This window comes from Psittacula echo (genome assembly GCF_963264785.1).
Source record: "Psittacula echo genome assembly, chromosome: 6".
In the NCBI taxonomy this organism is placed as follows: domain Eukaryota; kingdom Metazoa; phylum Chordata; class Aves; order Psittaciformes; family Psittacidae; genus Psittacula; species Psittacula echo.
Window position 1 is genome coordinate 72428559 of NC_137743.1, and position 17967 is coordinate 72446525.

The window sequence follows — 17967 nt, forward strand, 5'->3', positions numbered from 1 at the left end:
GGTGTGGGCCTGACTGCTAACAAAATGAATTTCTATAGCAACTTAACTTTGTTCAATGATCCCTTGCTCAAATGATTTATTAGGCCTCTCTGTTACATGTGCTTAGTATCTCTTAATTTCCTGAATTAGACTGAGAATACATGCAGGTAGGATGTTTTACTGTAAGGTAGAATGAAATATGTCAGTAAGAGACTGAAATGTGGGATCTTCCATTCTCTCTCATCTGCATCTCAGAAACAAAGAAGAGTAGAGACTTGTTACATTAAGTAGGAGCTACTTTTACAGTTAAAGTCAGAGTACAGTAGCAAGTTTGAGCCCTATAAAGTCACAAGCAAGTTCCTTTTTCCCCTTCCTGATAGAGATGCAATTAAACACACCTAAGAATTTCCGCTGCTGTTATCTCTTAGATTAAAAACCATAAAATAAAATAAAAATCTAAAAGCTAGTGGACTCCTTTCTTTAAGAACTGAAATTACTACCAAAGAGCCTGAATACTACCTTTAGCAGGTGGGCAGTAAAGGCAAAACTGTGCTGTAGACGGAAGGGGTTCTTATCTATTTTGCTTTAGTGATTTCTCTTTTGGTTAGCCAGGACTGCTGATAGGTACTTGCCAGTTCCTTACACACATTCAGCTTCCTATAGAGAGCATCAAATCCTACAAGCATTGAAAAAATTATATGGCTCCCAGTGGGAGGAAAACTGTCCAAGAAAGTTTCAGTAGCTAGATATAACTTGAGAAATGCATTCAGTTGAAACTTACCAAAGGGTCTGACCTAGGCTTGTGTGGATGGGCAGAATACAAACCAAATTCTTCCCGTTTCAGCTGGGAAATGCCTGTCAGCCTGTCAGGCAAGGAGTTCTTGGACAAAGCCACACTTGAAAAGGCAAATTATCAATGCTACAAGGCCACAGTAATTCAGCAAAGGAGGGAATTTCTGCACAGGAATCTTCACTCATCTTCACTCATGCTCTATTTCAATCCTTCTGGTTTAGTTTCTTTTTTTTTCCCCCTGGGCAAACTTTGTATCAGCCTTCAGATTTCTGAGGACCCAGTCAACTGCTCCCCTTGCTGCTCAATGAATTAAAAAATCATCACAATAAAACAAAACAAAACAAACAAAAAAAAAAACCAAAACAAAAAAACCCCACAAAACAACAAAAAATCAGCATGCAAGAACAGTGACCAGTTCTGGAAGGGGACAACTCCCACTTCTTCACCAAAGAAAAGGAACTGCTGCTCCCTGCACCCCAAACACACACACGCACACAGAGGAGGTCAAGAGACTGTTTTAAGAAAATGCCAAACTCATCTTGAACCATGACCTTGATTTAGGACTTCAGTGCAGCATTCTCAAATCAATGCGTGCAGCCAAGTTTTCCATGCCAGATGCTACCTTTGGAAAAGGGTAAATTAAAAGCAAACAAAAAAAGAAACTTCTGCCCACTGGAAAACTTTCTACCAGATGCTAAAGGGATGGCAAGCACTGATCCAAACCCTAGGGAACAGTAACATGCATCAGTAATCTGAGGTATCTTTCTATTTCTAGGTCTTACTGTTAAGATCAATTGCATCCAGTAACTGTGCTGTATCCTTAAGGAATTTTTGGGAACGTTGAACCTGCCTGCAAGAAATGAGCACCGGTGCGTAACAAGCACATGTGAACGCTACAGCAAGGTTCACAGAGGGCTAACCCTGGTCAGTATTGAAGCAGGGGTTTTCTTCTCAACCCCCTCTTAAAAAACAAAAAGGAAGGGAGGACAGAAAAAAATAAAGAAAAAGGAAAAAAAGGAAAGGTAGAAAACACAGGTCCCCCATCTACCTGCACAGAGCCAGGCAGACAAGCTCAGTTGGAGGTGGTGAAGGGCGCAGATGCGTTATTGGTACTGGTAGCGGTGGCACCGGTCACTGCGAAGCCCGTGGGAGGAGCTATGGAGCTGTGGCTGGGCTGCAGGTCCTTGGGGATGCCACTGTGGGAGCTCAGCTGGTGCCCAAAGGCTGCGCTGAACTGAGGGAGCTGTTGTTTAGGGGAGGTGGAGGCCATGAGCTCAGCGGAGGCAGGACCCATGCCACTAAAACTGGTCTGCGGTAACCCCGGGAGCACACTGGAGCTGTTGGGGGTCACAGTGGCGAAGGCAGGCTGTGTGGTCTCTGAGTGCGAGGTGGTAGGTGGTGTGGACAGGGAGGTGGACAGGAGGTGTCCATCTGCACCAAGAAGGTTGCTAAACGGAGAGGGGTCCCCAAGATTGACAGGAAGATTTCCCCAGTGAGTTCTGGGGTTCACCACCCCGCTAAGTGGCACATCCAGCTGAGTTGGGAGCAAGTGCTGTGCCATCATGGGCATCTCTGCTGAGAAGGTAGCTGCCAGGTTATCACCAGAAAAGGATGTGGTGTGAGGGGATGTGATATGGTCACTGTAGGGAGACGGCACATGCTCACTATCATAATGGCTTCCATGGGGTGAGGAGTGTGAATGGTCACTGCTGTATTGCTGTCGTGAGGTGATCAGGTCATCTGCCTTGCTCAGCAGCTGGGCAGGGTGGGGCCTCTGGGAGGCATGGCTGCCATCATGAAGTCCATGAAACTGTCCTGGGAAGGCTCTCTCCCCAAGGCCACTCTGGCTTATCAGAGTGGCAGAAGTAAGGCCAACGTTGGCTGGGGCTGAGAATTGCCCCTGGATCTGCCCTGCCAGGGGCGTAGGTGGGTTGGACAAGGTAGCAGAACGGAGCAAGTTCTCATCCAGCTCCAGACCGGAGAAATTATCATGTACTATACGCCCATTCAACAGCTCCCCCAGATCCGTGTTAACCTCTCGACTCAAGGACTGCATTCCTGGAGCTCCAGCACCTGTAGAGAACACCCCTATCCCTCTATCTGACAGCTCCTGAACTGGCACACCATCTGTCTGTGTAAGTACTCCAATGGTACTCAGGCACTCAAGAGAAGTCACAGCCTGTAGGGCCCGTTCCAGTTCCTCAGCCTCTTCTGTGGTTGGAAGGAGATCTCCGTTTTTACCTGCAGAAACAAGGACACACAAGTTAGCACACTCTTTTCAGGTGAGCCCAGCACTGGCACTCTGAGGCTGCAGATGTACAGACAGTTCAGTACAGAGCAGTAGAGTATGATAACCTTCCAGAATGGCTTGTGGTACACAGAAAATTTCATTCACCTGTGTTAACTAGATAAGCAAAGTAAAAAATGAGAAATGACACCTTCCTCTTCAATGGAACTCCCTCTCTCCACCCTCCTCTTCCACTACAATATAAGATACCTCCCCAGCTTACTAGACCTAACGTAAAAGCACTTGAATGAGATTTTCTTTAATGCTGCAATAACACAAATAGTCCACAAACTCTCTCCGACTTACCACATTACAGCCTGGAACTGAAAGTCACACAGTCAGTACAAATTTTGGTTAATTTCAACTCAAACACAGTCTGATGTCACCTCATATCAAAAAATGCCCAAAGAAATCACATAGCTCAATGCTGGGTTGTTCTAATTTCTTTGTTGTATGTGATAGATACTAAGTTTTAGAATCCAGAAATTCAAGTACTGTTCTGAGCAAAAGCTAGTTTCAAAAATGTATTTAAAGATTTTATTCTCACTCTCTTCTCCTTTTATCAAAGGCCAACATTGACTGTGATTCCAGCCCCACTCGATGGCAGAAAGATGCCATTACGAAGAATACTCTTGATTAAACTGCAACACTGACAGGCAGTAAAAATGTAAAATGAATTATTAAAATCCTAAACCAATTAGGATTTTTAGAGCAGTAGTTCTAACAGCAAGCAAGAACTACACACACCAGTCTTCTTAATGTTGGCTTTACTTCAGAGCTCACAAACAATAAATGCACACTTCCTTGTCTAGAATTTATTACCTCTGTAGGAAAGCAAGCAGCCCCTCAAAATGTGCTTTAGAAACACTCCCTTTCTCAGTTCACTGTGTTCACTTTAGCATAAAACAAAATAAAACAGCACCTTCAAAGAAATCAAAATCTTGCAAGTCATCGGGCAGCCGTGGCAGGACATCAGAGAAGTCCTCCTGATTCAATTCCAAGTCATGTGGAATGTCTGTGATTTCATTGGCGATGTCATCAGGCAGCTCATCGGCACTCAGCTCTGGCGTTGAGGGGCTCCTAGACAGAAAGTACCATTAGCCCTCAGTGTTCAATTCTGGTTCCTCCAAACAACTACTACAAATGCATATCCATCTATAATGGGTGCTTCCTCACACTTTTTGTTTTGTTTTGTTTTCCACTTTTTCTAGGAAAAGAAACGCTTTGAGAAGGTTTCTTTAGGAAGCTTCTTAACCTATTGATTACATATGTAAAATCCAGCATCAGGAGCAAGACATTTCATCCAACAAACCAAATAATTGCTCAAATTTAAAACACCAACAACGTTGAAGGTAGCAATGGGAAACTGGGGCAGGGCTACCACTGACCGTATGTGGGGCATCTCTACTGGCAGTGAGACACTGGCAGGCATGGTGAGGTTCCCTTGGGGCACTGCAGGAGGAATGGGTTTCTGGGGCCGGCGTGGGCCTCGCCTTCTCTTCTTCTTGTGTTTTTTGGTAAGTGCAGGTGGCTTTGTTTTTTTCCTGGGTTTCCTCTGCTGCTGGTGCTGAACTTTACGGGAGCTGTCCCCTCTCAAGAAATTGTCCTTTGGGAATAAGACAGTAACAGTGGGAGCATATCCGGACCATGTATGCCTTTCCTTTCTTTTTTCCCCAGTCATTCCACAGACATTCACGTGTAATCCAAGAGAGACTGCTAGCTTACACCCAGGCACGGTTACAAAAATTAAGCTGTTTCCTTTCTCATCAATCCCAATGGCAAAAATCATAGATCATATTATGAGGTATGCTAAATAGGAGATCATGCAGTGTTGCTTTAAATACAATCATAACAAACCCTAACTAAAATAATTGCAAAACTGTAACCTTTGGCAGCATTCCTGTAAGTACTGAAGGCAGAACACTGTTGTGAAGTAGAGATAAAGGGAAGAGTGTGCAGCAGCTGAAGCCAACATCCTCAATTGCCCACTGCCATAAAAGAGTAGGACAGCACTGAAGAAACAGAATTAATGCTGTATGACTAGGGTAAGAATGTGGGTAAACAACTAAGGCCTCCTTGTTTTTGAACAGCAATCACTGACCAATGAAAAAAATTAATCAACCATCATCAGTCTTCAGGAGTTTTATGCCCAGTGCCTTGAAGGAGAGGCTACGCAGAAGTGGGTTTGTGAATTATTCTAAAAGCTTTGTTCTGGAAGATGGGAGGCATAAAAGGAGAGCAGAGACCATCATCTCTATTTCCGTCTTCTCTGAACTTGTAATAGGCCACTGCTTTTCCTCTGGGATTCACAGATCCCTGAAGGAGGTTAAAGATAAATTGTAATAGTCACCAACAGGTAAATAAAGTAGCAAACCCATTATTTGTATGCCTGTAACTGCTATCTACACTTCCTCTAGAAAATATTTTGGGCCCCATGTACCGACACTGCTTGAGAAGCAGTGTTCTTACCCACACCACACTCGCACTATACTCAGATCCAATGGTCAGGAGTGAGCCCAATAAAATAACCACAGGATCTCTCACAGTGATTTTCTATTTCTCAATTCAAGAGATGAATCAGATTTCTTTCAGTGAAGGATATTCTCATGCACATTTTACTATATCCTCAAAAGTATGTAAAAGATTTTCACAACTTACTTTATACTAAATGAGAATGTTTGGCATGTTTTACCCTCTTAGGAGAAATAAAAGGAAACAAGCTCTGAAGCTGATAAACTTGCTAGTTGTCAAGCAACAGTTCATAGAAAGACTGGGGTTAAAACTCCTGATAATCCCAATATACAAATATATAAATTACAGTTTTGGCTTTGTACTTACCATTTTTTTGGCATGTTCTTCGCACAGAGGTGTCTGATGTGTAATGTCAAAAACTGGCACAGAGCACTGCTGACCATCTGCAAACTTGGCTGTGCAACTTGAGAAGAGCTGCTGAGAACGGTTCAATAAGATATCTGTACATTTCTGAATCAGGAATAATACAAAAGGCAACGATGGAGGAATGCCCTTTGATTTATCAATCTGATGAAGATCAGAGCCTTCAACTCTACCTGTCCATAGATGCTATTTTTAATGAGTACCTTAACTTTGTTATGCAAGTTCAAAGCTAGATAAAGCTCAAACCCAACTTTTAAAGTGAAAAACTGCATAAATGCAGAATCTCTAATGATTTTATTATATATTGAGATAGTTTTACAGAAGCAGTCATTTCACTAATGAGTTCTTAGCAAAAAGAAGGCTTTTCCTGGAGTCTTAATCAATACATCAATAGAAGCAGTTGGAACAGTGTAGTCAACAGGACTATTTCCTTACACACTAATGACAATCCATACTGAAACATTAAAGAAAGAGTATTTCTTAATTCAATCTTTTAAGGCACATTTTTGGCATTTATCTTTAGAGCACAAAGAAGTTTCAAGATACTTCCTGCTCCTCTGAAAAAAAGATGTGCAATCAGACAGAAAGGTCAAGTAAATCCAAATGTAAGCTTGCTGAGATTTCCTTCAGAAAAATCCCTTGCAGGAGTGAAAATGTTTCCAGACTTACAGCAAATCAAACAGATATTTCATTGTGTTTTTTCAAATAACATTAGAAGCATTCCTTCCATCTTGAGCAGCTCTCACACCTCAACATCACTTTGTATGTTCATAAAATGTTAAAATGCAAAAGAAAGGACAAAGAAAACAAAAAACCTTCAGAACAGTCCAGCTGTCAGACTTGTACTGATGGGTCAGAACCAAGAGCCTGTTCATTTTAGGAGAAACAGTTTCCATTGAGATGGAAGTGCAGAGGGGAAAAAATATGGGTAAAATCACTAGCCCTGACTTCTCTGCTTTATGCACACCAACAAGCAAGACCATAAACAAGAAGAAAAAGCCCCAAGCCAAAACAAAAAAAAAATCAGGATCATGAGGCAAATCCCAAACACAGCTGTACACCATGGTGCTCCCTCATAGAGAGATTTTGAGCTGCTCTGCAGACTACTTCTAAGGAGACTGCAAAAATTAACCAAGAAAAACAAGGCATCTGCAAACCAAAAAGGCTGAAAAGGTGCTGCAGTCTGATAGCTACTGGAACAGCACTAGTCACTTATAAGCTCCAACAAAAGAAGTCACTCCAACAAAAGCACAATTCTTCAGCTGAAACCAAAAAAGACAGCCTGCAAAATTCTTAAGTATTCCAGGTCAGAAGTCTGCCTGCTTATAGCCTTCAGAATCAAGCCTCACATCAAATGTGTACCCACCAAAAACAGCTTACAAAGGTAAAATGATGTGACTATAAGAGGTGCCACTGGCAAACTACTTATCTCCACTGTCTACAGACCCAAATCATGGAGACAAATTAAGAGTGATGATGAGACACTAAGAAACAAATATTTCTTTGTGAAAACATATTTGGCAACGCAAAAACGTAACAAACAAACAAAACCCCCTAAAACAGAGCAGCACCCACACCTGAATGCAACTCCCACACTGTGTTAAGAGGATACGCTGAAAACAATGCCTGGTAAATGGAAGGGCCTTGTTAGTGCACTGTTCTCCCTTCGAAGTCCCACTACAGGTGGTTGATTCTGCATCTCTCTGCCTCACTTGGCTTGTGCTGGAAAGAAAAGAAACATAGAAGAGTTTAGAGACAAAACCACAGGCTCAGGTGGTTAGTTAGCAAAACTATTGCACTGAATGTGGCACAGTAGGATGAAAAATTGTAACACACGTGTGTGTCATGATTCAGATGGGTGCACGCTATTACCAGATTCTACACAGGGACAGATGTCAATGATAGGCGAAGGCGTGACTGCAGTAACAGGATTATTGCTTATTTCAGAGGGCCTTAATTGTAATGAAAGGTGCTGTGTGCTACTATCACGTAAATAGTACAACACCCTGCAACAGAGCCAAGGACAGCAGAAGGTGAGTGTCAACGCAGGTGACCCTTAAAATGAGTTCAACCTCTAGAATACCATGTATTGAGTATGCCCAGATGGGCAGTCAAGTGCACTTCCAAGCCTGTTCATAAATCAAAACATGCCGAGCATCCCCAGAGCTTACATGCAAGCATGTGCTCAGACAAACTTAGACTGATCTCTGGAGTGGCAGAGCCTGACTGTGCTCAACATGGGTAAAAGCTCTCCTCCAACAACGTGCTACAGCCCAATCCACCAGCAGGTGCCCAGAGCTGAGTGCTCCCTCAGCACAGCCTCAATGCTTTGAGCCTGAGCTGCAAGCAGGCAACCAGACAGCAGTGTGGATGAGTACTGTAAGCGTTACACAGCTTGCTTGGTGTTGGCCTACTCTCGAGGCATTTGTCACCTTCATGTAGACAAAGCTGGCGATTCCAGGGCTGACTTTCACGTCTGTACACGTTGTTTTCTAGGTTGACAAAAAGCTGTCTGCAGCCTGACTGTTTTCCTTCAGCCATTTCTGTCATCGACTGCACTTTGACTGAGCAAAGTTTTAGTTAGCAAAATTACTCCTGTGAAAAATTTCATAACTGAAAAGATTGTGATTACTCAAATTAACCACAGCAGTGATGACTGGCATACCTGGCTCTGTCAGTCTACCAAAACATCATCTTTTTTGCATAACAGTAGGCAAAACTGATGGAAAAAAAACCCACACAAAAACCTAAACCAAACAGCAAAAGCTTGTCAGTTCTGGTAAGGCTTTGCAGTAGTTTAAGTCTGAAGGCATTTACACAACTTTGTAAACTAGCAATGTCCCTCTACATTACACCTCTGAGCAGCTCTTCAGCATCATCCCGCCTTCCCAACAACAAACCCTCCAACTTTCAGGAACCACAGCCAGTGGTTTTGTCCAGGAACAAAAGCATCCCACAACCAGAATATACTCTCAGTACCCTACTCCAGCCTGCCTCTCATGTTAGGCTCTCCTACCCCCACAGTCACACATCCTGTAAAGCAAAACCACAACAGCAAAGGTATTCTGCTGATACCCCAGACATAACGCTAGGGTTCAGATTTACTCTGCTCCTGCACAAATACAAATCAACCGACTCTCAGTATGCTGAGAGCTGAAGGGATGTTGACATTATCTAGAAAGAATTCCCACAGAAGGTAACCTTCAGAGTTGTTAGAAGATATTTATTCTGTTGCCAGGTTTCATTTAATGTTAGATTGAGTTAAATCTAACAAAAAGCATGAACTGAAGCTTGATTTGCTGGGAAGATAATTAAGAGGAGGTACAGACTTTTCAGAAAAAGCTGTCTGAGAAACAAAATCTGAATTGAAGCAGTGACCTGCAAACCGGACTGCACACCTTCTAAAGAACCGGCCTTAGTAAAGTACCACGTATTTGAAGGCTGCCAAAATACATAGATTAATTCATAAGAATAGATTTTAGCAGGTCACTAAATTGTTTTGTAACATTTAAGGACTCGGACCCTGATACTGCTGAACAAACAATCCACATTTTAAAGCACAAAGCTGAAGAATGCCTCTCTTCATGGAAAACCCGGTATGCCATGTTTATTTTACTCCACCGACAGGCATTTATGGGGATTTTCTGCTTTGTACATGCCTACCAGTTTCAGAGCTCAGCATTTCAGCTGCTGGATATTCTTGTCCATCTCCACCCTGTCCAGACCCCAGGTTACTGCAGCCACAGGGGAAGGTCTAACCTGGTACGAGCACATGTAGCTCTTCGGAGTTCTTGTATCAGTTGCCCAGTACACTCCGGCTCTCTGCTGGCCGCCTGCAGCAAGGCTTTCCGGAGTGTGTGCCGGCATTTCTTTTGACGAGATTCTGCCCGCTCCAGGCGGCAGAGGTGCTTGTATTTCTGCTGAAAGTAAGTGCAAAGTCTGGTCACCCTGGAACTCCTGTCATCTGCATTGTCATCACTGCACCTAAAGAAGGGAAGATAAAAACAAATAGGCTTTAAGTACTTTCTGGTTTTTTTCCAAGGAAACTAATTTGTTGATTTAATAGACTGGTTAAGTTGGTATCCATCTTCTAACTCCACAAACACCCAAAGGCTGAAATCAGGCAGGGATGCTTGAGAAACGGTAACAGCAGGATTCCTTTTGAATTCTAAAGGTACTTGCCCTTCTTAGTATGTCATTATTAGCGATTACATCAATTCATCATGAAGTCTGACACATTTAAATGTCTGGAGCCTGCTGTTCAAAAAAAAATCTATACTGTTAACCTTTATTTACTGTAAATGTCTCAGCAAATGAGACAAACTCTTAAATCAAAGTGCAATTAATGGAGAGGACAAGGGTGGGGAACTACGTAGTGGAAACTTATTGAAGAAAGGTCATGCTGGAAAAGATGGTCAAATATTAACAAGTACCAAAACTGCTGACTTTTTCCAATTCCTCTTACTCCTGCAGGTAGTGTATTCCTTTCTTAAACAATATACACACTTAACACACCTAGCAGTTGATACTGCTTTCCCCTTGCTGCAGAGTTACAGTTGAGTTACAATGCAGCCACGGAGAAGAAATGCACTGAGGGAAAAATTAGACCAAGGCTAAGCAGTGAGCAGATGAAGGACTAGTCCAATTCTTTCTTTGCTTAAGAAAGCCTGTTCCCATTTATCTTGGCTTTCTGTATGTCCAGGTACATATCAACAAGACCATCAAACCATGACAACACATTCAGTTAAATGAACTAAAAATCATGTAACAATAAAACCATCACTGGGACTTGTTAAAACAACAAGGCCTATGAAGCTACCCAGAAGCCCTCCACAAGAAGAATTCTAGTTTGTAGAATGATTAATTTTTGCTCACGGAGCAACAAAGAGCATGCAGTGAATCTAAGCAAAGCAGAGTTTGTTCAGTTTTTCCTTACAGATCAGAGAAACTTTCTGCTAACTTCCCTACCTGTGAAACAAAGGAATGCCAGGGGGAAAGAACCAAGTCCAAACAAAAGAAGCAAATTAAAAGCTCCTAAGGATCAGACTGCAGAGCTTGGCCAGTGACACTGAATGCGCTTACATCCAAACCTGTGCAGAGCAAAGCAAACCCCAACTGGCTGATGATAGAAGAGATGCAAGATATCAGCCATGATATTTACTAAATAAAGCAAGATTCAGAAATGGAGGCAGCACAGCTGTCCCTGAAAGGCAGCATGACTAAGACCTACTATCCTTTCTGGAAACTCTTATTCTATTTACATGCAGGCCAAATATAACAGACTGCATCGATCTCCACTAAGGCTGCCCACAAAGAGTCCACAGGAGCAAACACTGCCTTGACACAAACACATTTTTATATAATGTTATCTAAAGTCAACCATACTACATATTTTGTTTGTTAAAACAGAATACAGGCAATTTTCTAGAAGCATAAATTACAAGTAATTAGCCTCTGCAGTTACGTGCCTAGCAACAAATACAACTTAGTAAAAATATTTAACATATGTAATGTTTAAAATAGTTTAACATTGTCAATGGAAAGATCTGGGATAGCAAGAATGGCTGCTGGCAAAAACAAACTGCTTAGAAAAATCTAATTGTGTGCTATTTAATATATATGAATGGGATCAATTAGATATAGGTAGGTTTAAGGTCTCCGATTCTGGGCCAAGATTTTTAAACGAAGTTGCATACAAAGTGATTTAATTTTAAATATGGTTACAAATTAGGTTTTTAAAAAGACAGGAATATTCCTCAGTGTTTCTTTTGGGTGAAAAGATGGTTTATTAATTCAAGTGTCCATATATTTGAGACTTTTTACTTCTTTCTTATTGAAATAGACAGAGAAAAGTCATTCTATGTTACAATATTTTGAACTGCATTTTTAAGGAAGTAGATGAAGACACACATACAAGACATAGAAAGAAATCATGCCTGCAATGGGCAAAGGCTTATTTTTAGGCAGTTTCTAAAAGTCTATTCAGAATTCTCTTTCCAGGCCAGCAAGATTAAACAAAACAAATTATATGTTTAAAGAAACCTAAAAATATCACAATAACACTGCCTTCTTTTTCTTCATTAGGCAAGTACTGAAACTGAAAGGTACTTTTATTGTTGTCTTTTCATAAACAAGTTTACCAACTTCTATTCCAGTTTATTCTCTTAAGCTGCATACAAAACTTCAGAAGTTCAACTTAATGTGTGGCATTTCATTCCTATGAAAGTGCACGCAAAACATTTGATAATCCAAAATGCTCCTTCCCAACCCTTCCCTTTAAGATTGTCATACGTAAACATCAGGGGAATTATCACTGCGTGTTCATGAACAAAACGAAGGCAGCATGAAGCAGCAGAAAGGAAGAGCAAAAGGGTAGCGGGGAGCAGCCAGGCACCACCAGGGAACCAGGAGAACACACTCTCTAGTCTGACACACCTCAACAACTATACTTCAAAACCCTCTGTAAGGAGGGATTTGAAGAACCTTCCCTTCTTCTTAGTTACAGGGAGCTAATAAATCCAACTTTCACAATACAGTGGTGGTATTTCCTCCTTTGAGTGAGTTGGTATGAGGCAGGACTCCAACCCTCACACTCCCTTTTCAAACTCGCTACTTGAAATGCTCACTTTATCTGTATTTCAGCATAAGAAGTGAAAAACTACTCTGTTTTAAAGTCATCTGTTTTCCAGCACTTTCTCAGCTGCAAGACCCAGTCACTGAATCATCTGGGGGGAAACTTCACTGGAAAGTGAACTTCACTGGGCTGGGAACAGCCCCTGCTTTCCCTCCAAATCACTGCTCCTGTGGGGAATTCCTCTCTGCACTGTGTCCAGTGCCAATTCCCTGCACTACTATTTGAACTCAAACACTTATGCCTGCCTGGAAGCACTGCATCCTGGAACCCTGTGACACAGGAACCCCAATTTTTCAGAATTAAAGGACAGAATAATAAAAGCAAACATTTGCCCTGTGTTTACACAGATGACTGCAACAACATGAATTTTACAGATTGAAAGGCCAGAATACAGGGGAACTCAAAAATGTATTACCATTAAGACGTGAATTTTAAACAAATCTGGTGAATTTTTGATAGCTTAAGAGCTGCTAGAGTATCACAAAGAAGTTCAACAGGAAGTTAGAAGATTACCCCCACAATCACACAACCAGAAATACTGAGAACAAGCTGTCCAGTAACAAAGAAACTGATTTTTGGCTTTCTTTTACTGGTCTGTTCTGAGAAGCACCACTCCTACTGTGTTCCACGAAGTCCAATGGAAAAAGACAGAATGGAGTTAGCTGGTGGAGAATTATCCCTCTTGCACAGGGCCCATGAGCTCAAACACAAGTGAACAGAGGAAAAAATAGCTTTCATTTTACTATGAAAAAAAGAAAGTAAACTCCTGTAAATTTAGGTATGTGATTTCAGAATCTAAAGGTTTTGGGGAACAACCTCCATTGGTTTTCTGGTAAAATTCAGACTCATGACAAGTCATTGTCTTACTAAGTTAGGAGCCACCATTCTGGATTAGCAAGACAGAGTCATTTTGACAACTCAAATCACCCAAGAAATAGCCTGAGCTAATTCATTTTTAGCAGCAGCCAGACCACACTGCAGAAGTGTTAAGGTGAAACATTACTGGTAATAGATGCCACTACAGAAGCTTGCATAATAGGAATTAAAGTTTAAGAAGGCTGACATCAAGTGAATGCATCAATATTTATCTATAAACAAAATTAGGAAAGTAGCTAAAGAGCTAACGCTGGGCAGGCTAATGGGAAGTACAAAACCAGCTAGTATCATGCAAAAAATTATCCATCATGATTAGTTAAGACAGTGTTTAATTGAGGTGCAAAAAATGCTAGAATGGAACAGAAAACGTCAAGGCAAGCTATTATTTTCTCCCAGTATGTGAAAAGAGTAGGAAGAATCTGAAGGAAGTTAAGACAAACAGAAGACAGAACACACAGAGATGACCTTTATAAGTTTACAAGAAAAAAAGGGATCTATGGGAAAACCAGATCAAATGTCAAAGAGAGACGAGTGCAAGTGAAGTTATTTAACAGATATATCTGCTCTGAAAATTATGTATGATTTAAAAGTCTGAAAGTCTGTTCATGTTTTCTCGAAACAGTTAATTTAAAAGTTGTCTTTTAAGTTAAAATTAGTGTTTGTGAAAGCTCACTCTCTCTCTGACTGCTGATGCCCTAAAAAACAATGGCCATTCATAACAGGAAAAACCCCTTCTTTGTAACAAAGTGAAGTCTACACAGCCTTCGATTCACTGAAGGCTCTCTGTATGTAGCATCCTGGTGTCTGTACTCATGACAGAGATAGAGCTAAGTTGTTCACCTTGTGGGCAGAATTTAGAGATGGTGAGAAGTGCTGGTAAGTTTCAGAATTTCCATGTAACAACAAAGTAACATTTCATTAACATCATTACTCTAACTGTGATATTTAAAAATTAAACAAAGGGAGAGAGTTGTAGTCTCAAAAAGTCCAGTTTCATAGTGAAAGGGAATCACATTATAAAAAGCACAAATTTTATTGAGACCCCAATTTCCTTTTGTTATCAACATGCTTCAGTTATGTTAAAATACTATGCTTAGGATGCTTTGCTTTAACTTTGCACCTTAAAATGTTTACATTAATACACATATATTATCATATTCTGCTGTAAGTTCAGATTTATCACGTAGCAGCATATGGAGAACACTGTAAGTCTTTCTGCACCAGCTCTGCTTATACCTTCAATCACAACACTTCCTGTCAAATAGCTGGGAGAATGAGAGAGGTTTATTCAACACTTAATTATGAAAAGTGCCTCAGCCTTTAAAAAAAACACATTAAAACGTCATCCTGCACAATTACTGTAAAGATTAATGAGTAAAATGTAGCAAGTTTACTAATAAAGCCATTCACAGACAGTAGAAAAGAAACCAATGGCAACTACTTTCATTTGCTTCTAATTCAGGAATTACCTCTACTCAGCAAGGCACGCAAGTTAATGAATAAATCCAACCAAACTCAATTAAATTTAGGCAAATAAGCTTGAATTATTTCCTGATGCATCCTTCTGATAGCAGACTGCACAAAGGTGTCTAAGTTAGGTAGAAACTGGGACAGAAGGTGACAAGCTGTTTCATAGTTCTTGCAAACAAATGAGTTCAAACAATCCTTTGTTTCAGCAAAGCACTTGAAGAAGTGCTTAAATTCTACTAACTCCACTTGAAGTGAAGCTCACATTTACATGATTTATTCCACCAGTGCCAACATGAATACTAAAGAATTATACTCACCCATGTCTATCATAGCCGAGGGTTTCTCGGATAGACCATGCAACCTGGTAAGGGGAGGTTTGCTCTGAATCCTCCAACTCTTCTCCACTGTCTTCAGACCAATCCAGCCCTAAGGGAATTGAAAACACGAAAGCTGGATGAGAAGTGTATCTACCTCATACAAGTCTCTGAGCAAACTATGGTACAAAAGATGAACGTGTAGTATAATCACAAGCATAATTATGTTTGAGAAAGTAATATAATATTCTCAATGATACAGGAAAAGTTACAGTGACAGTTCCATTACAGTGTGCAAATAGCATGCACTGATTTTTGTCAAAGTTGAGTTTTCCTTTTAAAATCCTTATTGGCTTCTTTATCCACAAGCAGTGGAAGCAAGATCACCAGCTTTCTCAACCACAGAAAAATATTCCAGCTTTCATACCAAGCACGTGAGATCTTTAGAGACGAGGTAACAGAGAACTCCCTGCCATGAGGAAACGAGTGCCTGGTAATTTTTAATACTATATGATCTAAATAGGTCACTTTCATTTCTGCTCATATTCTGACCCCTGCTCTGTGCCAGAAGAGAGGGAGAATAGGAAAACTGCAAAACAGAACAGCATGGACAGAGGCAGAAACACAGCTACACAGAATGTTCCTCTGCTCAGCCTCTGTAATTGTCTGCCAAATGCATACATTAGCATGAAAACAGAGCTTAAGGGAGAGATGCAAATGCTCTTACACTTTTGCTAAGCAGCATGCTTTTGCTTAATGATGATGCAGTAGGATCAACTTATTGTATGCACCAGCAGCCTCAGTCAAGCTGAACACAACTGAACAGAACAGCCAGAAACAGAGCCCAGCAAGTTCTCAGGTGGAACAGTTTATCTGGAACTTCACCCTTTGCAGTTTTTCCTACTCTCTCTCCCACATCCAGTGGAATTCTTGCCAATTCCTTGCAGCATGTGGGATCAAATCCCATAACTGCATTTACAAGCCAGCACTATTACATTTTCACTTTCTTGTGTGCTCCCTGAAAATGGAGCAGTAGCTGGGATAAAGTTAAGGAGCACTTTATTTTTGTTAAAAATAAACTAAACAACTCTGAGATGATTCTGAAGTCAGATGCTTTGAATTTGGTAAACGCATCAGTATCTGGCCACCTACTTTCAGAGTTAGACACACACACTTAGAATACCACCCATCATCAGGAGCACCTTCATCATTGAGAAGCAACGCTTCAACGTAAACCAGCAATATCAGAAATCATATTTTTCAGGAACTTTGGCAGCCTGAAAATTCTATTCTTCATTCCTATTTTCAAGATATTCATTTGAAATAAATTAAAATCTATTAAGACATTTAATGAAATGCCAGAATTTACCTTCAACTTAACTGTTTAACTCCTACACCTTCCATTAAAGAATGAAAAAACCCAACTTAATAACTAGATAAAGATGTCCACAGTTGTTACCATGTAACAAATTATTTACCCAAAGTTTAAAAATAAAACCAGAGATCGCACTGTATTGCTTCTAATGGGCATTGCAGAAATGAAGGAATAAAATCTAATCCAGATTCAGCTATACTCACACTGAAGACTGCAGTTACATTAATACCAATTACTTGGCTGTAATGTAGGTACACATAAAACTGGCTGCACCTTTTTAAAGATTCTGTGTAGTTATCTCTAGTGCTACTCTGTCATAAAAAAGAAATCCTGAAATTCTCTGAACCAGCATAACTAGTCCTTAATATAAAGGCATATTATGAATAAATAACAAATGTATTTTCCATTCTCACTTAATATGTGAATTCTGTTACTTTGCCAAACAGAAAATGTTCTAATAGCATACACATACAGTTATGCAGATGAACATGTTCATAGGTCTAATCAGTTTTTGTACTATGCCTCTTTTTCAGGAAACTGTATTCTCTTGACCACTTGAGAATGTAAACTTTAAACACAGAAAGTGATGTTTCTACAGTCTCTCAAAACATGGGTCACTTTCTAAGCTTTTGGGGTCTGTGACACTCAGAAGTGCCTCTGGAGTTGCCATTCCTCAAGAGACACGCATTATATATAGGACCATCAAAGAGGTTTTCTGAAAAACCTCCTTTGGAGACATGCTATGGGATGCTAATTATCTTCTGAACAAATAGCCAAGCTATCCCATGAGTGCCAAAGGACAGATCTTAATAGCAAATTAAAAAAGGTTAATTGAAATAGCAAAAATTACAGATGTTTGCAATTAAATAAGATGCTGTATGAAGAACATCCAGATTTATTTGAAGTCTTTTTTTTTTTTTTTTAAGAAAGGCCCATCATAAAAGGCATTCCTGCTCTAATATCATCCACGGATTCCCATTTCTCTTGACACTATCAGTATTTTACTTGCTAGAAAAGTTCAGTCTAAAACTAAGCAGAAAAGTAAGGTGACTTTGGCAGGTGAGGGAGAAAACAAGTTTGTCTAGGTCTACCTAGGTCTGTATTCATAATCAGACAAATAAGCCATAAGATCAGCCACCTTCTTAACGCTTTAGAGAGTACTACCGACCTAGCAGCAAGTTGGTTATATTAGCTTACATCTTCTCAAGCAGCAAGTGGTTGTAATGATTCCTAGATAATAAGAAGGAAACTATTCCTGCTCTGGAATGTTGACAAGACTTCACCTCCCCAGTTATCTTCTGTAACGGTGCTGCCCTCCTCCAGTAGCCTTTTGCTTTTGTTCAT

At 40.5% G+C, this 17967-nt stretch overlaps 1 protein-coding gene across 3 annotated transcripts in view; it reads right to left on the minus strand.

The window, feature by feature from the left end:
* Positions 1-299: 299 nt before the first annotated feature.
* The window catches only part of INO80D (INO80 complex subunit D), a 35188-nt gene continuing 17520 nt past the window's right edge, over positions 300-17967 (minus strand). For 2 of the 3 annotated variants that reach the window (XM_080620454.1, XM_080620453.1), the window contains 7 exons: positions 15252-15360; positions 9714-9938; positions 7567-7676; positions 5898-6031; positions 4448-4665; positions 3982-4139; positions 300-3013 (listed from right to left, as the gene is read on the minus strand). In XM_080620454.1, the coding sequence (XP_080476580.1) occupies positions 1845-3013; positions 3982-4139; positions 4448-4665; positions 5898-6031; positions 7567-7676; positions 9714-9938; positions 15252-15360 (2123 nt within the window). In that variant the 3' untranslated portion in view covers positions 300-1844. Of the gene's footprint in view, positions 3014-3981; positions 4140-4447; positions 4666-5897; positions 6032-7531; positions 7677-9713; positions 9939-15251; positions 15361-17967 lie in introns of all 3 variants that reach the window. The other variant, XM_080620455.1, reaches the window with a different exon arrangement.